Here is a 24,316-nt window from a genome sequence, read left to right as displayed (position 1 = left end):
TGGTTTTCCAAATGGACGCAAATCGGGTTATTTTTAGCCCAGCAATTTTTAGAATGTGCACACACTTACACTTACACTGTATGGCCAAAAGTATGCGGACACCTGACAGTCACACCTATATGTGCTTGTTGAACAATCCATTCTAGATGTAGTTCCCCTTTGCTGTTATAATAACATCCATTCTTCTGTGAAGACGTTCCACTGGATTTTAGACTGTTGCTATGGGGATTTGTGTTCGTTCAGCCACGAGAGCGTTAGTGAGGTCAGGAACTGATGTTGGGCTTGAAGGCCTGGGGTTCAGTCAGTGTTCCAATTCATCACAAAGGTGTTCAGTGGGGTAGAGGTCAGGTCTCTGTGCAGGACACTTGGAGTCCTCCACTCCAACCTCGGCCAACCATGCCTTCATGGATCTCGTTTCGTGCACAGGAGCATTGTCATGATGGAACAGGTTTAGGTTGTAGTTCCAGGTAAATCATAATGCTACAGCATACAAAGGCATTCTAGACAAATGTCTGCTTCCAAGTTTGTGGCAACAGTTTGGGGAAGACCCACATATGGGTGTGATGATCAGGTGTCTACATACTTTTGGCCATATTGTATTCACACAATCCTCATTCACCACAATACACTTGTATCTGGCCACACCCCGATCATACTGCTAGGTCTGGCCGTGTTTTACTGCTACTGGAGCCACTGGTCCTACTGAAGCAGCGTTTGTCTCTGTTGAAGCTGCTGTTGGACGTTGGTGTGGAAGGAGCACTCGGTAGCACTTCAGCAGGGCTGTTTACACAAGCCACAATGGCTGGTCGATGGTCATAGCTCATCCTCAAGAAATCCTCCCCTGCCTCCAGGTCATCATGGCTGCGCTGGCAGTGCCGCTCAGTGGCCAGGTTGACCGAGTTCTGCTGGTGGGCTAAGTGATTGGTGAAGGGTTGGTAACCCGAGTGGATGGAATGAACATGGTGATGAACATGTCCAGGTGATGGTGGTCCTCTTCCTGATGCTAAGCACTGGTTAAAATCTGGAGGTGGGGTGCAGTTGTTGGCAGGATGTGACTGGGAGCTGTCTGGAAAGTTAGTTGGCATGGCTGCAGAAACAGCTTTGCCGCTTTTGATGTTGGTTTCATTGTTGCCGATAGTGGCACGGCTCTCAACATACTTACGGAAGCAACTCTTGCACTGCTTCCAGCCGAGGTGATAAAGCTCCAGAACACTGAGGAATAGGGACACGGCTGCCACGACCAACATGAACACAATGAAGACATTCTTCTCTGTAGGCCGTGACATGTAGCAGTTGACTGGGTTGGGACATGGTAAAGTATTGCAGTGGTACAACGACTCCAAAAAGATGCCATACATCATATACTGGATCACAATGAAGACCACTTCCATGACCAAGCGGATCAGGATGCTCAGTATGTAAGTCCGAAGCAGCGCGCCTTTTAAGCGAATCTTGTGTGGTGTTTCAGAAGACTTCTCCTTCTGCTCCAGGTAGTCCTTCTCGCCACTTCCTGGTTCCCCTCTTCCCTCATCTGCCTCACGCTCCTCCTGCTTCTGCCGCCTGCGTTTCTCCTCCATGCGCACAGTGTGCATGGCATGGCCCATGTAGATAAGTGAGGGTGTGGAGACAAAGACTATCTGCAGCACCCAATATCGGATGTGGGCGATGGGGAAGGCACGGTCATAGCAGACATTGGTGCAACCGGGCTGCTGGGTGTCGCACATGAAGTCAGACTGCTCATCGCCCCAAGACGACTCGGCTGCTGTACCCAGGACCAGGATGCGGAAGATGAAAAGGATAGTGAGCCACACCTTCCCCACTGAGGTAGAGTGCTCCTGCACCTCCTCAAGGAAGTTTCCAAGGAGACTCCAGTCCCCCATGGTTCCTCACTGTCTACACTTCTGCTCCCTCGGACTGCCTCTGGGAGAAAACGAGAAAAACGTAGAATCTTTAATGAACATTCACAGGGAAGCAGTACTAGAGCTAGAGCTTGTGTTATTTGTTCAATTCTTCTTACTATATTTAATTCATTCTGCAGGTGGCACTAACACTCCATAGTTCTGTCGTTTACCTTATGGATTCTATACAATGTCCGAAAAAAGATATTGTACAGATACCTTTTTTTGGTTTGGTACAGATAATGAAAATGGGCACTTAAAGGTACAACAATGGTATAACACCTTATTATGCATGTTTGTAATATACATGTACTGTAAATATTGATAGATGCAGATATCACTAAACGTAACCTATATGACCAATAAACTTTGTTCACCTGTTGTCATACACATAGCACATTTGGTTGTGTCCCAACAATCCCAGAGCCTTTGCATAAGCTTCTTAATCCCCTGCAATTGTATAGCTTCACCTTGGACCATCTGTCAGACCCTGTAAGACCATACCGTTGATATGATTTGCATGTATGTTAAGTGTGTAAGAGAGTTGGCAGCCCACAGTAACGGAACAGTGGGATGAATGTTTCTAATCCTGGCATGCCTCTCGCTAGTTTCATGGTCAATTGGGGTAGGGGCTGGCTTCTGTGGCCTTGGTAGAAAAAGGCACAGTAGGATGATACCAGGGGCATGGGAATTGACCCCGGTGCAGATCTGATCCAAACCCCAGACCGTTTTAGACAACAGTACAGCTGTCCCTGTACCACCTGACCTTTTGTATTTTTCCTTTTCAGCATGTGTGTGTATATTTATATGAGTGAGATGCATTTGAGATAGCACGGCCCAGATCTATAATTAGTAGTTTACCACAAAAAAAAAATGTGTTCCGTGGTTCAGTGGAAATATTCATGTCATTTGAATGAGCGTATGAAAACAAAATCTTTCTATCTGTAATGCCTGGGAAACTGGGTAGAATCTGTTGAGGCAGATATGTGGCGTATAAATTCTTCAGGTCTTTGTTATTATTATTATTATTATTATTATTATTATTATTACTATACTTTAAAGAGTTAATCTTGTCATTACATTTAGTGAGACATGAAACAAAAATACACAAAAAGACCAACGTCTAATGCTCTTGGATGTTGTCAGTGATACTTATAGAAACTACAAAATAAAGACTGCTGTTAAAGATTTTACACAAAGATTGCCATTAAGAGGAGAGCAATTAATGTCATTTTTCAAGGTCTGCCAAGCTGCCACTTTTGGGCCTTTCGGCAAGGCCCTTAACTGCTCCAGGGGAGCCGCATCATGGCCGTCCATCCGCTCCGACCCCAGCTATCCAGCTATCCAGCTAACAGGGATTACAGTATGTGAAGATAAGAATTTCACTGTATAGTGAGCATATGTAAAAATTTATATATAACAATATAGGATTTTTTTTCTCTCTCTTCTGCCTGTGAGACAACTCACAATTACAATGAAAACACTGGCGAACCCTTATTTTTATCCTTAAACCGACTTCACCCCTGAAATTACGTGTGCATTTTGAGTTGCTGATAAAAGGGCAGAATCGCGCAGCTCTGAAAACATCAGCAACTGAAATAAAGGAAAAAGTAAAGTCCATTGAAGACCAATACTGCGTTGTATTGGAGATTTTATGGAGATGCCAGTGATCCTGACCCTTTCTGCTCTCCGGACCTGCCTGATCCATCCTGATGCCCTACCTTTAGATGGAGCTCTCATCAACTGGAGGCTACAGCCTGGAGATCGCTGAGGACGGTGCCGCTTGAAGTACCATAGAAATGGTTCTGGACCTCAATTCCACATGGACGTTCTCGCTGTGGTTGCTGGGACTACGGTTGCTGCGATGGCCTTGGGACTGCAATTACCACATGCAGTTTTACACTCAGGTCTCCTTTAGTGAACAGTGGACTAGTTCAACAAACAGACTTCATATAAAACCATAATGAACTTTCCTTTACTTTCACACTATCCGTCGTTACCCAGATGAGGACGGGTTCCCTTCTGAGTCGGGTTCCTCTCAAGGTTTCTTCCTCGTATCATCTCAGGGAGTTTTTCCTCACCACCGTCACCACCGGCTCGCTCAATAGGGATAAATCCACACACTTAAAATCTCTATCCTGTGTTTAAATGTTTCTGTAAAGCTGCTTTGAGACAATGTCCATTGTTAAAAGCGCTACACAAATAAAACTGAATTGAATTGAATATTGTTTTTCTGTGGTATCTTTGAAATTCTATGATCATTCCAGACTTATATATGTGCATATGTGTGTTTGTGTTTGTATGTCCATATGAGTGTTTCAGTGTACTGTACATGCTTTAAACTGCCACCTCGCATCCATCCTGTCCCAAACCATTGCCCTGCTTCAGCTAAGCCCAAATATGGACTCAGTTTTCAGAGGCTCTTTCATACATTTGTTCTGCAGTCACATCTCAAAACAGTCGGGGTCATTAAGATGCTAAACCTTATCAATGACCAACACAAAGCACAGCTGAGTAAACTTACAAGTATGTTGTTTGCAATTTTTCTTATCTTGAGCCCGATAACAATGAGAGAAGAAGACTGTGAAAGTGTGCTGGGAGTTGTTTCTGAAAATCTGATGAATGTTTAGTTGAATTTAAATGTTTAGATCTGCAAAGCTCCCTGCATCACAAATAAAATATAATAATTGAATAAGAAATTACAGCTGTACGTGTCTTCACATGCCCTCAGTGATAGGGCAGTATGCAGTAATTGGGACTGAAATTCACCGCATGCAGCAGGCTCTGTGAAGTCAATCCTTCAATCTCAATTAAGGAACTGCAGCAATGCCATATAAAACAGTTGGAGTAAAACAGAAGGATCTGCAGAACAATGCTATCTGATGTGTTTCTGAGGCTCAGTGCACCAACTTATGACAGAAGGAATTTCCTTAATAACAGAATTAATGTCCAATACTGATGTACTTAAACAGGTTTTAATGGCACAGGGCCTGGAAGTCAAATAATACCAGATGACACACTAAAATGCACCGAAAGCCACTAAAAGCACACTACATTTTAAAATGTGCCACTTTATGGGAAGTCATGTTTAACGATTGAAGCTATATGTGAAAAAAAGGCCTTTTCAACTACACAGGGTTTATTCAATTTAGGCATAGCGTCCTAATCAGTAATAATAGAAACAAGGCCAGGGATGTTTAACAATTGCTCTTGATCATGTTATTTCACTACTATACGGACAAAAGCAGCTTAAAAATGTTTCCATCCGTCCATCCATCCATCTTCTAAACCGCTTTATCCTTTTCAGGGTCGTGGGGAACCTGGAGCCTATCTCAGGGAGCATGGGGCACAAGGCGGGGTACACCCTGGACAGGGTGCCAATCCATCACAGGGCACAATCACATACACACTCACACACCCATTCATACACTACGGACACTTTGGACACGCCAATCAGCCTACCATGCATGTCTTTGGATTGGGGGAGGAAACCGGAGTACCCGGAGGAAACCCCCGCAGCACGGGGAGAACATGTAAACTCCGCAGACACAGGGCCAAGGTGGGAATCGAACCCCCGACCCTGGAGGTGTGAGGCATTACAGGTTATTCGGCATTATTTAATTATTCATAATCACTACTTATTGTTTAAAGTCATTGAAGTGAGAGTTCTGTTAAAGCTTTACAAACGTGTTTTTTTTTTTTTTTTTTTTGCACTAGAACTTTCACACGTACAGCTTCCTGTTTCAACGGAAATCATAAATAGACTTTGGATACCGATTTCTGAGCCCGTATGATGCATTGCTATTTATAAAAATGGAAAAATGTACAAAAGTTCACAGCAGAGCTAAATACAGCAACAGCCTAAAATCTTCAAGCCTAAATCATGCACTTTTCTTACTGAGAGAATAATTTTGCCATCACTCCTTGCCAAGGAGTCAAAATCACTTTGATCATAAAAGATATAAAGGTATGTTGGAAGTAATTTGTATCATAATATAGTTTCAATTTGATTTGTATATGTATTTTATTTTATTGCTTTGAATTCAGTCTTTTAATGAAACTGTTTAGGTAGAAATGGTAATGACTGAGCGTGTGACAGTTTGCACGGTGCTAAAACAAAAGCTGTGAGCTTCCTTTACTTGTTAGGGTCATAACAGCGCACAGCTAGAAGGTTGCTTTGATTTTATAATCATTAAGGCATTCTATATTTATTCTGGAGTTCTCATTAAAAATCCTTCATGTGAAACTCTGACTGATTACCCAGAAGTCTCTAACAACAAACTAGTGGACTTCCTCTTAATGCATCCAACTGAATGAATCATGAAGGCCACTGTAATGGCAGACGGTCTTTTGGAGTTTAACAAAGTCAAGTGTGTGTGTGTGTGTGTGTGTGGGTGTGTGTGTGCTGGCAGTGTTCGTCTGGAGTGGTGTTGGTGGGAACAGAATGTTAGACGCTTAGAAAACAGCAATAGGATGGAAATACCCATCTGATTCATTGGCATTACAGTCTCCGTTTTCCCCTCTCTCTATTTCACCTTCTGTCTCCCTTTTTTTTTTTTTTTTACTTCTTCCTTTTCTTCTTCTCTTAGGAAGCAATTTCAAACAATATGATTTCCTTCAGCTTTGCTTTCACAGGAGTCACAGTGAGAATATAACCAGCTCTCTTTCCTTTTTTCCCATACAATGTGTGTATGAGGGAGAGGGAGAGAGAGGGAGAGAGAGAGGGGGAGAGAGAGAGGGAGAGAGAGAGAGAGAGAGAGAGGGAGGTTATCGAGGGGACATTGAGGGTCACTTGATTTAGTAATATTTTATCATGCCAAGACAATGCACCTGACATTCCACCAGACAGCGGAACCTTATCACCAGACATTTATGAGGTGTCGTAGTCAAGGGTGGCCAAATATGCCGTTTTCTTCAAAACATGAACAATAGGAGGGCAAGACACACACACACACACACACACACACACACACACACACACACACACACACAGTGCTAGTTGAACAATGAAAAGAATATACACATTTTTGTACAATGACCTAAGGGGAAGGGAAGATTGTTTACATCTTCTAATTAGACGCTTTAATGATCATTTGATAAAATCAGGCTCTGTTTGTAGAACATAAAACTAAAAAGGAAGAGAGATAATCAGGATTGTTTGGGTGGATATTAGATGAAGGCTGAATAGATGTTCCTGTGTTATGATCTTTTTGATCAGTAAGGCATTTTCCTGTTTCTTTCTTTCTTTCTTTTTTTTTTCTTAGCAGTATGTAAGGAAGATGCACTTCGATTCATATTCACGATAACGCATTATCAGGAACTTTCTTTTATCTTTAACGTATCAAGTGATACACAACATATAAGAGTGATTGAATGAGCATATGTGTTTTTGTGTAGAACTGTAAGTGACGTCGTTAGGGTTAGCCTGATGGTAAATGATCATGACAATATATTGAGCCTTTTATGGATGTGGGCAGGAATATTAGGTGTGTAATGCCCTGTATATGTGTGTAAGTGATGCAGGAGAGTGCGTTGAGCAGTAAGTCACGATACGGTATGTGACATATAAAGAAGCTGTGCTGGAAAAATTCGCAAAGCCATATTTTAAATCACATTGAGTCTTGGCTTTGGAAATCTTGAGCCCTCCACAAAAGAAAAGATTTTATCTAGTGGATATCATAAATAGCACTGTATATGTAGTTCAGGTGAACTGCATGATGTTTTTAATGCTTGACCATCATTTTTTAAAGATTATGCAGGAGAAAGAAAAGTAGTGTATAACAAACAAATAAATAAATAAATAAAAAATCAGAGCTTGTCTTGTCATGTCAACTGTTAGGCTTATTTCTGTATTTTTACAGAGGCACAAGGATACTTATGTAATACTGAATTGCCCAATCTCTTAAAATATATCTATTGACACTTATGACTGAGTGTCGGTCTTAACCTGGATGAATCTCTGAACATGCTGTGTTCTCTATGAATATATCACTGTCAAGCCATAGTAATAACAAAAATAAACTTAAGAATAACATACCACTCTATACTGTCCCCCAGTTAAGTGAGCTGGGAATGTTCCGGTAATGCTCTGTGAAGGTGCCAGGCTGTGTTGGCATGTCGTGCCTTGCTGGTTTTCCTCAAAGCATTGATGTTGCCGTGGGCACGCTGATGCTGACACCATAAGAGGCTCTGTAGAGTCCACACATGGCCCCTACCTCTACCAGCTAACGGTAAATATTTATAAAAGCCCATTCCCTCAAACCAGAGACCAGTGACGACCAGTGTCGCACCACTGACTGCCATCACACCTACAGTGCCCTCTAATATTGGCACCCTTGGTAAATACGATCAAAGAAGGCAGTGAAAAATTGTTTAACAAAAAAATCCACAAAAAAATACACTGCTGTCATGAATATCAAATAATTGCGAACACAACACAGGTTTATCAAAAAAAATATCTTTGTTAAATATAGGTGTGCAACAATTATTGGCCCGCTTTTAGTCAGTACTTTGTGTTACCTTGCTTTGCCAAGATAACAGCTCTGAGTCTTCTATAACGCCTGATGAGGTTGGAGAATACATGGCGAAGGATCTGAGACCGTTCCTCCATACAGAATCTCTCCAGATCCTTCACATTTCAAGGTCCATGCTGGTGGACTCTCCTCTTCAGTTCACCCCACAGGTTTTCTATGGGGTTCAGGTCAGGGGACTGGGATGGTCATGGCAGGATCTTGATTTTGTGGTCAGTAAACCATTTTTGTGTTGATTTTGATGTATGTTTTGGATCATTGTCCTGCTGGAAGATCCAACCACAGCCCATTTGAAGCTTTCTGGCAGAGGCAGTCAGGTTTTCATTTAATATCTGTTGATATTTGATGGAGTCCATGATGCCATGTATCCTAACAAAATGTCCAGGTCCTCTGGCAGAAAAACAGCCCCAGAACATTAAAGAGCCACCTCCATATTTAACCGTGGGCATGAGGTACTTTTCCATATGGCTACCTCTCTGTGTGCGCCAAAACCTCCTCTGGTGTTTATTACCAAAAAGCTCTATTTTGTTTTCATCTGACCATAGAACCCGATCCCATTTGAAGTTCCAGTAGTGTCTGGCAAACTGAAGGCGCTCGAGTTTGGTTTTGGATGAGAGTAGAGGCTTTCTTCTTGAAACCCTTCCAAACAACTTGTGGTGATGTAGGTGACTTCAAATCTCCTTTGTCTATATATACCCTTGGTCTATATATATATATATATATATATATATATATATATATATATATATATATATATATATATATATATACACACACATGGTTGTGATAGAGACTGAAAAAAGACAGCAGTCATTTCAATCAGAATGGTTAATTCTGTTCTGTTTTTGTTGTTGTTGTTGTTGTTGTTGTTGTTGAGTGTCTAGGATGAGGATGAAGAGTATGGAACTCGTTTTTGCTGCCAGTATTGCTCCTATACTTGTGCTGCTACATTACACAATAGCTTACAGTTACAGTCCATGTCCTCTGTATCTACTGTCCTGTGTATGTTTTGCACTCGTCTCACACTGTTGTGTATTTGCACTTTGTGTAACCTTGCGTACCGTTCCGTGTTGCACCATGTTCCTGAAGAAACCTCATTTCATTCCAATGTATACAAGCTTTATAGAGGAATGACAATAAAAAGCCACTTGACTTGACGAGCTAAGAGTTTAGTAGTGTCATAAGTGAGAATGAGACACCCCATACATGTCAATAAAAATCAAATCAGATAAACAGACGTCATCGTTGCTTGTCACACAGATGGCCTGGTAGCTTTCCTCACAACATTTAAAGGACAATCCATTTCTGCCTGTCAGGTTACTACGTGAATAATGCGTTACCTTAAAAGGCGGTTCAGCAATGCTCTCCTCTAACACTCGCCGCAGATCTACAGTACAGTTAAAGAGACTCCCTCCATCTGCTACATACTAGTGAACATTTACAGCTTTCGCAATTATTGTAAAAGAGCCATGGCTTGCTTATAATCTTCCATTAAAATAAACTCTGCTGTTGAAGTCATGAGATTAAACTTTAAAAGGAAAGCTACTGAATATATAGACCTTTGAATAATAAGGTTATATCTGACAAATCTTTGATTTTAAGATATCTGAAAGCAGATGCAACTTCAGGGTTTTTTGTTTGTTTGTTTGTTTCATGTATGTACATATTTTTGACATAAATTTTTGCAAAAACATCACATAGAACTTTATAATTCCAGGATTTTACTATAATAAATTCTAATTTTGCTATAATCAATTCAGTTGTGCCCCCGAAATGTATGTTTTCTGCAACCATTTGCATATTATTAAATTGTGGATGACTTTAGCACTTTTACAGCATCAACTTTTCAGTGCAATCATACTTACACACACACACACACACACACACACACACACAGAGTTTATACTGCTTTTAGAGGAAGAGTCTTTAATCTCAATTGTCTCAGTGTCTCCCACAATGACTGATCATGCCTGAGTCCTCTGTCATGCTGCCATTAGACCCAATTAAAAAAAAAAAAAACAATAAACAAATGGATTAAAGCTACATAAACTAAGTGGACAGACTGTGGATATTAGCACTAGAGTGTGATAGGAAGTGGTTTATGATCTTTGTACACAAAAAGCAAACTTTGGTAATCCGCCGTGTACACTCTTGTGATGGATTGCCATGCAGAAGAAAAATAGAGAGACAGGAGACGTGTGCCGACTTACTGAAACTAATGCTCGGCTCCAGCTATCGTCCTTTAGTCATAGAGAAGCTCAAACACACTTTTTGGTCATGTATATAAATGACAGAGCGAGGCTGTTGGTTAGGATTCATTTGGAAGTTAATATAGCAGCTGCAACTTTTCCATGTAAGACCTCATATATATATAACTTTAATGCAGTTCAACTTGTACACTATCTTATTTCACACTTTAGCTTGGAGGGTTAAAGTGCATAAGTGTTATTAAACAAATATGCATCTTTTAAATTGGTTTTGTGTCTTCATATGTAAGGATCTTATGTCGTTAGCATACTGTGATGCTTATTTTAGATTGGTTAAACATGTTAAAGTCAAATAATTCCATAAATTTAAGTGGTGCTTTACCAGCAGGTTATACTGATGATTTTATTTATTTATTTATTTATTTATCTATTTAAAAAGGTGCCGTGAGACAGCCTAGGATGTCATGGTAATGTCAAAAAATAGACAGTACAAAAGTAAGAAACGTTTAGATTATTAGTGAAACTATACGACTTTACATTTTTCAGCTATTTCCTGAGATATAATTGGTTTGGGATCATTTGGGATCTTAAACTGATTTTTAAACTGACTTTTTCAAATTCCAAATTTCCACACAGCAGAGACTATGTCTACAAGCCGTGAAACAAATACGAATTTATATCGCCTTTAATCTCTGGACGAGCCTGTAATCTCTGATCTTTGTCCAACCACTCTGACACTTCCCATCTGCTGTGTTTGCTCTGAAGCGTCTCGCCGTGTGTTCGAGAAACAGCAGGGAGCGCTTGACATACATGACCCCTAAGACTATAGAAGAGGAGCTCATCATTACCTGTCCTACTGCCGCCTCGATCAAACAGATGAATGTGTATGAGAGCAGGTCCTTCTCTCGTTTCCTGAGGATGTGGAAGAAAGTCCTTATCCTGCTCCTCCGGGGTACTTGGGGTTCTGGCCCGCTGGTGCCGGCTGGGTAGTGGGTCTGTGGTGATGGTAAGTCTGTCTTGCTGCTCTGAAGCTGGTGACACGCTCTCCTAGAGCTGTGGGAATGAGGGCACAAGTGTGGGGCAAACAGAGAAATACTGGGCCATCTCTGGGAGTGTTTCCTATCAACCCATGCACACACACATACAACACCCCCTCCCCTTTACCCAGGACATACACAAGCACACACACGTCCTCCTCCCTCTTCTCTTCCTCCCGTTCTTGCCCCACTCTTCAATTGCTGGCACTTTATTCTGGTGAGAAGAATACCACAGTGTAAGAAAAGGAAGTCAGATTGTATTAGAACACAATGGGTGTTCAAGTAAAGTTTTAGTGCTTCTTGTCTGCAGTGGTGTACATGTGCCTTAGTGGGATTACTTGTGTGTGTGTGTGTGTGTGTGTGTGTGTGTGTGTGTGTGTGTGTGTGTGTAATCTATTACTGGTTGAATTATTACCTTCTATTATATACTTATTTAAATCTGCATACTAACATATGTTTACTGTATGTAAAATATTTCATTGTGTGTGCTTGCTTATTCTCTGACTGCTTACTTCGTTCCATATTTGTTCTTGTTTTGCTCCATTTTTCCATTTCAGTTCGTATGTGTATATTATAGGATGAAAGCAATAAAATGGTTCAGCTTAAAAATGAAATGTTATTAGTAATTTCACTACAGCGTTTCAGTAATTTCAGTATGAAGTTTCAGCGTGTTTTCACTAATTTCAGTATGAAGTTTCAGTGTGTTTTCAGTATTTTCAGTATGAAGTTTTAGTGTGTTTTCATTATGAAGTTTCAATGTGTTTTCAATAATTTCAGTACGAAGTTTTAGTGGGTTTTCAGTATGAAGTTTCAGTGTGTTTTCAGCATTTTCAGTATGAAGTTTCAGTATTTTCAGTATGAAGTTTTAGCATGTTTTCAGTAATTTCAGTATGAAGTTTCAGTATTTTCAGTATGAAGTTTCAGTATTTTCAGTATGAAGTTTCAGTATTTTCAATATGAAGTTTTAGCATGTTTTCAGTATGAAGTTTCAGCATGTTTTCAGTATGAAGTTTCAGCGTGTTTTCAGTATTTTCAGTATGAAGTTTCAGTATTTTCAGTACAAAGTTTCAGCGTGTTTTCTGTAATTTCAGTATGACGTTTCAGCGTGTTTTCAGTATTTTCAGTATGAAGTTTCAGTATTTTCAGTACAAAGTTTCAGTGTGTTTTCAGTATTTTCAGTATGAAGTTTCAGTATTTTCAGTACAAATTTTCAGTGTGTTTTCAGTATTTTCAGTATGAAGTTTCAGTATTTTCAGTATGAAGTTTTAGTGTTTTCAATATGAACTTTCAATGTGTTTTCAGTATTTTCAGTATGAAGTTTTAGCGTGTTTTCAGTATGAAGTTTCAGCGTGTTTTCAGTATTTTCAGTATGAAGTTTTAGCGTGTTTTCAGTATTTTCAGTATGAAGTTTTAGCGTGTTTTCAGTATGAAGTTTCAGCGTGTTTTCAGTATTTTCAGTATGAAGTTTCTGCGTGTTTTCTGTAATTTCAGTATGAAGTTTTAGCGTGTTTTCAGTATGAAGTTTCTGCGTGTTTTCTGTAATTTCAGTATGAAGTTTTAGCGTGTTTTCAGTATGAAGTTTCTGCGTGTTTTCTGTAATTTCAGTATGAAGTTTCAGCGTGTTTTCAGTATGAAGTTTCAGAGTGTTTTCAGTATTTTCAGTATGAAGTTTTAGCGTGTTTTCTGTAATTTCAGTATGAAGTTTTAGCGTGTTTTCTGTAATTTCAGTATGAAGTTTTAGCGTGTTTTCAGTATGAAGTTTCTGCGTGTTTTCTGTAATTTCAGTATGAAGTTTCAGCGTGTTTTCAGTATGAAGTTTCAGAGTGTTTTCAGTATTTTCAGTATGAAGTTTTAGCGTGTTTTCTGTAATTTCAGTATGAAGTTTTAGCGTGTTTTCTGTAATTTCAGTATGAAGTTTCTGCATGTTTTCTGTAATTTCAGTATGAAGTTTTAGCGTGTTTTCAGTATGAAGTTTCAGCATGTTTTCAGTATTTTCAGTATGAAGTTTTAGCGTGTTTTCTGTAATTTCAGTATGAAGTTTTAGCGTGTTTTCTGTAATTTCAGTATGAAGTTTTAGCGTGTTTTCAGTATGAAGTTTCAGCATGTTTTCAGTATTTTCAGTATGAAGTTTTAGCGTGTTTTCTGTAATTTCAGTATGAAGTTTTAGCGTGTTTTCTGTAATTTCAGTATGAAGTTTCAGTGTGTTTTCAGTATGAAGTTTCAGCATGTTTTCAGTATTTTCAGTATGAAGTTTTAGCGTGTTTTCTGTAATTTCAGTATGAAGTTTTAGCATGTTTTCAGTATTTTCAGTATGAAGTTTTAGCATGTTTTCTGTATTTTCAGTATGAAGTTTTAGCATGTTTTCAGTATTTTCAGTATGAAGTTTTAGCATGTTTTCAGTATTTTCAGTATGAAGTTTTAGCGTGTTTTCTGTAATTTCAGTATGAAGTTTTAACGTGTTTTCTGTAATTTCAGTATGAAGTTTCAGTGTGTTTTCAGTATGAAGTTTTAGCGTGTTTTCTGTAATTTCAGTATGAAGTTTTAGCGTGTTTTCAGTATTTTCAGTATGAAGTTTTAGCGTGTTTTCAGTATGAAGTTTTAGCATGTTTTCAGTATTTTCAGTATGAAGTTTTAGCGTGTTTTCTGTAATTTCAGTATGAAGTTTTAGCGTGTTTTCTGTAATTTCAGTATGAAGTTTTAGCGTGTTTTCAGTATGAAGTTTCAATGTGTTTTCAGTATTTTCAGTACGAACTTGTAAACTAGGTCTCGCTCACCTACACCCCCATCTCTTGTTTCTCTTATTTTCTCATTTCCCTGTTCACCCTCAGTATCAGTAGCAGGCAGCTTATACGTGCCATTCTTATATAATGGAAATGATTTGCTTAATTTCCACCTTGCTGTAGGGTGGGGGTACGCACGGTTATACTAGAGAGCGTGTGATGACATGCATTTATATTTGTAATGTTAATCTTTTTGTTTTGATTCCACCTTGCTGTAGGGTGTCTTCTGTGTGTGCGTATGGGTGTGAGATAGGACCCTTTTGCATTTAAGTCCTCCTTCCTGTAGGGTTTGTATGCGTGTGTTTGTGTGTGGGCATGTTTTTATATCTTGGCTGGAATTAAATGGATAGAAATGAAAAGGATAGGAATATCTGACAGTCTCCACAAGGAAAACCTTTTTTCATTTAGTTTGGAAACTAAAAGAGATTGGTTAGTGTTTGATTTAGGTGTAGGAATAGCATTAATTAGCTGCATTAATTATTATGTCAAATGAAAGTCCTCACAAATGTCTGTGTGTGTCTCTGTGTGTGGTTTTTTCTTGCTATGTGCACAAAGGCAGTCACCCGTTCAGGCTTAATTCGGTGCAAAGAATACCAGAGGTACATGAGGACAGTAGTGGTGGCATGTCATTATTATCATTGCCCACTGAATATACCATCTAAAACTTCACAACAGAGGAGTATAACAAAAAATAAAACATGTCCGTGAATTAATGTGTGTAAATGGCACTGTACATGATGGTAAAGTGTTTATATATATATATATATATATATATATATATATATATATATATATATATATATATATATATATATATATATATATATGCAGTGTTAATGCAGTGTATGTGTTGTACAGCCTGTGAATATAGACATTAAGGTGTTTTTAAATGCATGAAATTCACATTAAGTGTAATCTGAACGTGACGCAAGCCAGGGCATGCAAGTGCACATCTGTTCGAGCAGTGATGACAGTACAGTGTTTTAGGTGGCAGACATATAGTGCGTTCTAGGAAAGGATGATTTACTGTAGGATGATGGTTTTGGTTGCTATATCTCGCTGGACTTTTGTATAACACTAATGTATTGGACTCTTTTATTGCTGCAAGTTGTTCATTTAGCTGGACTCTTTTAGTACACCCATTAATCTCTTTCCCCCATGCAGTTGTCATTGTGTATGTGTTCATCTGTGTGCATCTGTGTCTCTTAAAGTGTGGGCAGGTCGAAATGTCAACCCTCCTTTCCAAATCACTTCACGCTTTTGCCGCATAAATAAATAAACTCGCTAATCCTCGCCTGACCGCTGCACACATTACGAGAGCAGAAAGGACTAATCACTCACTTAACGATTATAAGCAATTCAGGCTCGCTGTCTTCCTCCCTCTCTCTCCTCTCCCTTCTATCACATGCTCCTCATAGACCACTGTTAATGAGTGCTCGGCTTACGTAAAACCACAGAGCTTCAGGATGACGTTACATATACTGAAACAAATTCAAACACTGGTGTTTTTTAAATTAATTTTTTTATATAATTTGGAATGCAATATGGGGGCGCATGGTGGCTTAGTGGTTAGCACATTCGCCTCACACCTCCAGGGTTGGGGGTTCAATTCCTGTCGTGGCCCTGTGTGTGCGGAGTTTGCATGTTCTGCCCGTGCTGTGGGGGTTTCCTCCGGGTGCTCCGGTTTCCTCCCCCAGTCCAAAGACATGCATGGTAGGCTGATTGGCGTGTCTAAAGTGTCCGTAGTGTATGAATGGGTGTGTGAGTGTGTATGTGATTGTGCCCTGCGGTGGACTGGCACCCTGTCCAGGGTGTACCCCGCCTTGTACCCGATGCTTCCTGGGATAGGCTCCAGGTTCCCCCGTGACCCTGAAAAGGATAAAGCGGTATAGAAGATGGATGGATTGATGGAATGCAATATTTATGTGATAATGAAATAAGACCTATGGAGTTTTTCACCAAAGTGAGCAAACACATGAACGCTATTTTAGATGGTTTTAAAAAATATTTGTTAACCCTAACCCTGACCCTATTTTCAAACATGCATCAACTTCACTGTTAATATTTGCCACAGAAGCAAATAACAAATGTAATTTATTTGATGTTAAAATATCTATAAGCTCATTGCATTGAACACATGTACAATTTGTTCTTGACCTATCACTTTCATATTTCTAACACAATATATAACACTGAGTAGTAAAGTACATTGCTTGAAATTTTTTGGGATTTGGAGACCTCTTTAGTAGAATCATGCTATTGCAACCAATGGCGAAGTGAGCAATTGCAAGGCATTGTGGGATTTTAGGACACGGACAGAAGCTTCTGCTTGGTTGGAATGAAAACCTGCACCCACACCGGAACTTTCCGGATAAGATCGGACACCCCTGATCTAGTCAATTCCTGGACAGGGAACCCCAGCCACTAGGGGTTGCACTCAGTGTCGGTCCCAAGCCTGGAAAAAATGGGGGCCACATAAATATATCCTCAAAAACATTTTAAACCAAAATTTGAGTACATTTATTTAAATAAAATTATTCAGTATGGTGGAAGGCACAGCTTGCTGGATCCCATTCTTTTCACAATGCTCCAGACCTCGCTTACTTCTCTTAATTCTTTCCTTCCTCTCTTCTTTCATTTATTTACCAACAAGGATTATTCCAATTCTGAAACAAAAAGCCACTCTGGATACCTCAGATATCAGCAACTATAGACTGTTATGACTTTTCTCTATCCTTTCTAAAATCCTTGAATGCACTTTCTGCACTCAACAGTGTCTCTATCTTACCTAGAATATCCTCCAAGATCCTAACCTTTATAGCTATATATAAAGTCACTGAGAAGCCTCCTGCCACAAGATCAGCCAAAGTGTCATCAGTCCGCAACCTCCTTGACCTTTCAGCAGCCATCGGCGTAGTCAATCATAAGACCTTCTATCCTCATAAGTCATGGAACACTGCCACTTTACTTCTTTTCATTGTTGTATTTGCATTACATTGATACTGTGAACTTTTCAGTGTAATAGGCTTTCATTTTAACCCTTTGTATTTAACTTATAGCTTCTTTTTTTTTCTTCTTAAATCACAGTTGTCAGTACCTGAAGCCATTGAAAGCCAAGATCAACTGATTAAACAGGTGGAATCAGGTGTGGCTCCTGCTTGATTGGAATGAAAACCTGCACCCACACCGGCCCTTTCCGGATAAGATCGAACACCCCTGGACTAGACAAAAAATTTTTTGGATTGTGTTTTGGATTGGAAATACCCAGAACTTCATCTGTGTTTGACCCAGAACATTTTGACTTTTAATGAACCTCAAACGAACGGGTCCATATAACATGTCATTGTTACGCCTGTTTGTTATAACACTGTTTTACAGAAAAAAACCAACAATGCACCAGTTTACCCACCAGTGATACCAGTGGATAGCCAGTGGCTGGTATGTGTGGGTGGTCTTCCATGGTCAGCCTCTTCTTATAATCTCACAGTCCTGCTTTTGTGTCCACGGGTGTGGGGTGATGACGTATTACGTCCCTGTGATGACCGGTGCTTGGAGAACTCACACTGTACTGTAGACTCTAGGATTAAGGATGTCCATTGGTATCATTAGAATACTCAATCAAGCTGTATTTTATTTATTTATTTTTTAAAGTTATGAAATACAGTGTATAATAGGTTATTTATCAGTGTTTTCATTCTATGATTCTGATCTTATGCCTTATTCTACACATTATCATTGTGTGTGTGTGTGTGTGTGTGTGTGTGTGCGTGTTTTCCAGAGCTGTCACAGTTGTTATTTTTACTCAGCATATTAAGTTTCCCCTTTGTGGGTTTTCAACACCCTGCAGTGTAATAAAGCACAGACTAATTGGATGTATAGTAAAAACAAAACAAGCACACGATCTGACTCCAGTTAAGAGCACATCACCACCCCTCCAAAATGCAGTAATCAGCACTGCTAGAACACGGGGATAAGAGTATCCTGCTTTTTAAAGACAAGAGAGGAAATCAAAGAGTGAGATGCTGGCTTCTCCTGCGCTTTAGTGTCTTTCCGAGCAGACAAACACAGGAAAAGGTGTGTGTGTGTGTGTGTGTGTGTGTGTGTGTGTGTGTGTGTGTGTGTGCGTGTGCCACAAAGAGTCAGCCCAAGACATCCACCTCTGAAGACAAGTTTGTGTGTGTCTCCATGTGTGCACTAGTCCTAGGGACACATTTCACTTGTCAATAAAACATAGCAAGGGATGAAAGAAGACCTTTTGGCTAAATCGAAGTTGCCTTTATTTGTTTGCCTCTCCTACTGCGCGGTTATCTTGCACATTCTCCTTTATTTTCCTTGCCCTCATCATGCTGACTTGTTCACTAATGCAGAGGCCTGCTGGACAGAAGAGAGAGAGAGAGAGAGAGAGAGAGAGAGAGAGAGAGACACACATCAAGAGAGATGATTCATTAATTTATTACGCCTCCATTTTTGTAATAGCTGGAGCTGTGTAAATGTGTGCATGTCTGTAAAGTATTATAGAGCACAGATTCTACCTAGTAAAACAAATGCCTTCTGGCTAACGTTTGTACCCACGAAGCAGCTATTGCTCTACAAAGATTTTGGCTGTAAATGTAATTTTATTAAACACTTTTGCTCAGTAAATTGTGGCGTTGTCCCCCCCACCTCGCATATGTGAGTTACAGTAAGTCCATCAATCCTACACAGGGAGCCTGGACCCTATCACTCAGGGCACACGCTCAGGGACATCCCAGACGGGGTGACACTACGGACAGTTTGGAAATGATAATCAGCCAACAATGTTGGAGGAGGAAACTGGAGTACCCGGAGGAAACCCCCGAAGCATGAGGAGAATGTACAAACTCAAATACAGCGGGATTCGAACGCCAAACCCCGGAGGTGTGAGGCAAACGTGCTAAGCCACCATTCCGCCATATGTGAGTTAAGTATTACAGCTAATTCTGAATTGATTGGTTCGAAGATTAGGCCCGGTGACATTTCGATCCAATTCCGTGCACAGTTGAGTACACAACATCACACTAACATTCGGCGTATGAATATTGCCATTGACTACAAATTGAAATCTGTTGTGTATTTTTTGTTGTCAGCTGAGGTTATTGTATGTTTCTTGAATTGAAGGAGGGTGTACGTTCCTCTTCTTATGACTGGAATCCTTACATATGCTTCAGTGAGGAAGATAAGGAAATGTATAGTACTGGATTGCATAGACTGATTTCATTTGACCACTTTTGTATGGTAAAGTGGCGCAGTTCTTTATTCCAAAACTCTTGGTGGCAGTGTGCAACGCTGTATGTGTCAGAGAATTTTTATTTGTTTTATGTTGCACTCTGTCATATTACTCTATTAGCACCACTAACTGGACCAGTGGGTCCTTTTGGCCAACTAGCAACTATATCCAACCTCTGTGGAGCTATGAAATCATTCAAGCACCAAAAATGTACCTTTTACTTTGTCTGCATTTACTTGTATATTGTTGTGTGACATCATGTCAAGGCAGCACAGCAGATGTAAGAAAGTGAACCAGCACATTCACAAGAGAACTTTTGAAGCAGAGCTTCCCATGGGCATATGGGTAATCCTGACTCACTTATTCACAGGCTTGATTAGTTTCTTGATTAGTCGATTGTTTCTGGTATAAACGTAATGATTGATTCAATAGAATCTCAGTTCAAATTTTTGAAGCCCACATCTTTGTGTGATGCAGGGCAGGCTATTGATGCATTTGTTTCTGCCATAAGAAGGTGAAAAAGACCAGAAGACCTTTCAAATTTCGGTATGAGGAAAGGGTGGAAAGGAAAGCTTGTATAGGGTGAGTAAGGCTGACTCTGATTGAAGAGCCCTCCAGAAGATCAAGAATCTGGATGAATAAGATTACAATCCCAGCTCCAGATAGAGGTTCTTTCAGCACAAGCACTTCTGTGAGACACTCACCTTTTCCAATAGGAGCTGGAAAAGTATATTAAAAAAAAACCCCAAAAAACCAAGAATCTTGGTATCCATCTATCACTGGTAATAAAAGAAAAAACAGTTCAAAAGCTAAAAAAAGTTTTACTTTTTTAACAAGCTTTTATTATGTCTTACTTTTACTTGTACTATATACAGTACACACACACACACACACACACACACACACACACACACACACATATCTATCTATCTATCTATCTATCTATCTATATACAGTATATAATAATAATGCTACTACTACTACTACTACTACTACTAATAATAATAATAATTACATCCATCCATCCATCTTCTATATCACTTATCCTTCAGGGTCACGGGGAACCTGGAGTCTATCCCAGGGAGCATCGGGTACAAGGCGGGGTACACCCTGGACAGGGTGCCAATCCATCTCAGGGCACAATCACATACACATTCACACACCCATTCATAGACTACGGACACTTTAGACATGCCGATCAGCCTACCATGCATGTCTTTGGACTGGGGGAGGAAACCGGAGTACCCGGAGGAAACCCCCGCAGCACGCGGAGAACATGCAAACTCTGCACACACAGGGCCACGGTGGGAATCGAACCCCTGACCCTGGAGGTGTGAGGAGAACGTGCTAACCACTAAGCCAATTATTATTATTATTATTATTATTATTATTATTATTATTATTGTTATTATTATTATTATAGTAGCAGTAGTATTAGTAGTAGTCTTTGTTTTCACTATTTTTGTCTGAAGTCAGCCAATGCATCTTTTTGATCTGCTACTTAAGCTGGGTCACAGAGTAGTGTTCCACACTTGGAGGAAAGTGCTGACTCATTTACATTTACATTTATTCATTAAGCAGATGCTTTTATCCAAAGTGACTTAAAAATGAGGAAATACAAGCAAAAGCGATATATCAAGCGGAGATCCGTGCATGTAGTGCTACCATACAGATTTTTAATTGCGTTCTAGAGGAGCAAAGTGCGCAGAGCAGAGGTGTAAGAGCCAGTGTTTCATTTATTTATTTATTTATCGAGTGTGGACAAGTTAGTTAAGTGGGTCTTTAGAATTTTTTTTTTAAAGACTGCTGTATATGAGCATCAAAGCCTTGAATTTAACTCGGGTGGATACAGGAAGCCAGCGGTGTGAGACAAAGAGGGGTGTGTCTTTTGGGCTGGTTGTAAACAAGGCATGCTGCTGCACTCTGAATCATCTGAAGGGGTTTGATAGAGGTGGCTGGGAGGCCCGGGAGTAATGCGTTGCAGATGTCCAGTAGTCCTCATAAAGCAACTTGCCAATGACCCTACAATCCTACACTTTTATGATACCAGAGTCACAAGGTTAAAAGATTTAAATAATTAGAACCAGTCAATGATTGCAGTTCCTGTCTTCATCTATTAATTTCCCCAACACCTCTGCAGTCCTTACAGATACAAGTATATCACAAGACTGATGTCAATGACTGGCCCCGTGTTTTAAGAGGCTTATAACTTGGCCTGATTTGTGTCATGTCCAAGAACAATGCCTTTTATAGGACAGTCAAGGCAGGTCAGGACTGAGGGTGGGTGAGGTCTGTCTGAAGGCCACAGGAAGCTGTAGAAGGCCAGATCTTTCACCATAATCCAAAACCAATATTTTCATTCCATTTATACACAATGCCAAGTAGGATGTGTCAGGCTTCAAGCTGATTGAGACGTGCTTTACGACCTCAAACGGCTGGCTGGCACAACGACCCAGGTCATGGCAAATACTCCCTGCCCTCTAAGGACTCAATGTCCTCCATGGTCAAAGAAACACGTAAGACTCAGGAGTTTAGGTTGGCCAGGCAGTTCGCTCTCAGAGCCTGAAAATGTGTGTGCATATAAACATCCGACATCTGTTTGCTCGGTGTGAATTGTGCATGTGTGCGTTGGGAAGTAGACAGAACGCTCTTGTATATTCCGTTTAAATCATTAAACAATCATTGGAAAGCAGCAGAATTTGGGTTCCCAGAGGAAGTGAGGAACATTTTGGCAGGAGAGTGAATAATTATGTGAGACATAGGTGTGAACAGTAAAAAAAAGAGAAAATAATAAAGGTCTACATTTTACAGCACATTGGGGAAACTGTATGACAAGCCAAGAAATTGAGATTTGTCCCTTTGTGTCCTTGTTCATCACAACACTTCACACTCAAAGGACATCTCAGGAGACCTTGCAATGTTCAGCTGTCAACATTGTTTTTGTATGACATATAAGCCTGTAGGTAAAAAAGAAAAAAAACAAGACCGACAAGGTAAGGTTCAATATAAATGTGCAGATTTGCTAAACCGAAGTGGTGTATGCAGTCTTTTTTCACAATTTAGATAAAAATGTCTCTATATCACCTGGCATTAGGATTCATTTGGACTTCTGCTGTTTTTGCTTGCTTACTATACTACATTTCAAAATGTATATTTTCTTTATTCTCTTTCATCGAAGGACGCCTTTCTTATGACTACCGCTGATCTCTAATGAATATTTCTCAACATCTCGCCTCGTCCCTTATCATTTTTCTGACTGAGATGAACGTGGTCTTTAGAGGGAGAATCCTACTGACTACTTTCACATCTTCTACACAAATACTCTGGCAGAGACTGCAGTTTAGAAATCTTCAAACCTACAGTCTTGTTTTATGTGGATAGAATTACTGATGCTAGCAGAAGCCAAGTGAGATTTAGAGGACTTATTTATTATGCCCAAATGTTTTAACTAAGCTCTTTGATGAGTTCTTAAGGATCTGGCAAGACTCAAAATCTGTGAAGTGTGTACAGGCCTATTTTTTTAAAAAATTTTTTTAAAGAGTTTTTCTATTACAATATTTGTGTTTCAATGATGGTTGGAAAAAAAAAATTGAAGTGTAAAAATCTCTACATTTACTGTGTTAAAATGAAACACCGCAGTGGATCAAGTTCTTAGGTGTTCCAAAGAATATGAAAAAATGAATATATGGCCTACATGCGTAACAGATACTCCACTTATACTGGCAGGAGAAGGAAGTTTGAGGTGTGGTAATACTTGGTGCAGCTTAACGTTTGATAAGAGTGTTATGCTCGCAGCTGGAACGAGTTAGGCTCATGCTTCATTGACAAAACCAGATCTTATGGCCCAGTGCACACTCTCAATAGGCCCACCACACTCGAGAATGACATCATGTATTTGTGTGGCATCCCGCCACTATTCAGTTACAGCTCTATGTGGCTTAGAGCTGTATCCGTATCAGTCCCCAGCTCTTTTTAAGTATTAACCTGTTAGAGGTTGAGTCTCCTCCAAAAGTATTGTATCAGCAATGCCACTGCGATTGTTTTTGCTATACGCTGAAGACAGTTGGGTTTGAAATCAATAAATCATAATTTCAGGATTCATGTCTTGATATTTACATCTAGATGTGTTAAAGAACTCTGAGAATGGCGCATTTTGCTTGAACCCACCCATTTTTCAAGTGAGCAGAAATATTGGAACATGTAACTGACAGGCGTTTCTTGTGTGCACAGTTACATTGATCGTTTAAACAGTGGATCGCTCTACATCTCAGAAGACCTTGTCAACATTGTTTTTTATGACATTGTTTATGACTCGTAAGCCTGTATACACTTTAAGACTATCTGTTCCTATACTTTCGCTCACCTAAATACCAAAGGTGCCATCTTCTAAGTTGTTTAACACATCTAAATGTCAATATTAGGACATAAAAACTGAAATTCAGGTCTCATAGTCATCTTTTGATCTCAAACCCAAATGTCTTTAGTGTAAAGCAAAAACATAAGACTTGGCCTTGCTTTTCCAGTACTTTCAGAGGTACACAAAGTCCATGTGCAAGCTAGCTTCAGTGCTTTCGAGCCACGGTGTTGCACAATGAATGCAATAGATTCCAATTAACTGT

The 24,316-nt window shown here is 39.8% G+C and overlaps 1 protein-coding gene across 1 annotated transcript; it reads right to left on the bottom strand.

Annotated features, from left to right (window-relative positions):
* Window positions 1-490: 490 nt before the first annotated feature.
* On the bottom strand, window positions 491-11,601 carry gja5a (gap junction protein, alpha 5a). The gene is made up of 2 exons (XM_053627648.1): window positions 11,484-11,601; window positions 491-1,920 (listed from the first exon to the last, which is right to left on the bottom strand). Exon 2 carries the CDS (start codon window positions 1,878-1,880, stop codon window positions 651-653), a length of 1,230 nt encoding a protein of 409 aa, XP_053483623.1. The 5' UTR covers window positions 1,881-1,920; window positions 11,484-11,601; the 3' UTR covers window positions 491-650.
* Window positions 11,602-24,316: the final 12,715 nt, after the last annotated feature.

The sequence above is a fragment of the Ictalurus furcatus genome, chromosome 6, assembly GCF_023375685.1.
Source record: "Ictalurus furcatus strain D&B chromosome 6, Billie_1.0, whole genome shotgun sequence".
Lineage (NCBI taxonomy): Eukaryota > Metazoa > Chordata > Actinopteri > Siluriformes > Ictaluridae > Ictalurus > Ictalurus furcatus.
This window is presented reverse-complemented; position numbering and strand designations above follow the sequence as displayed.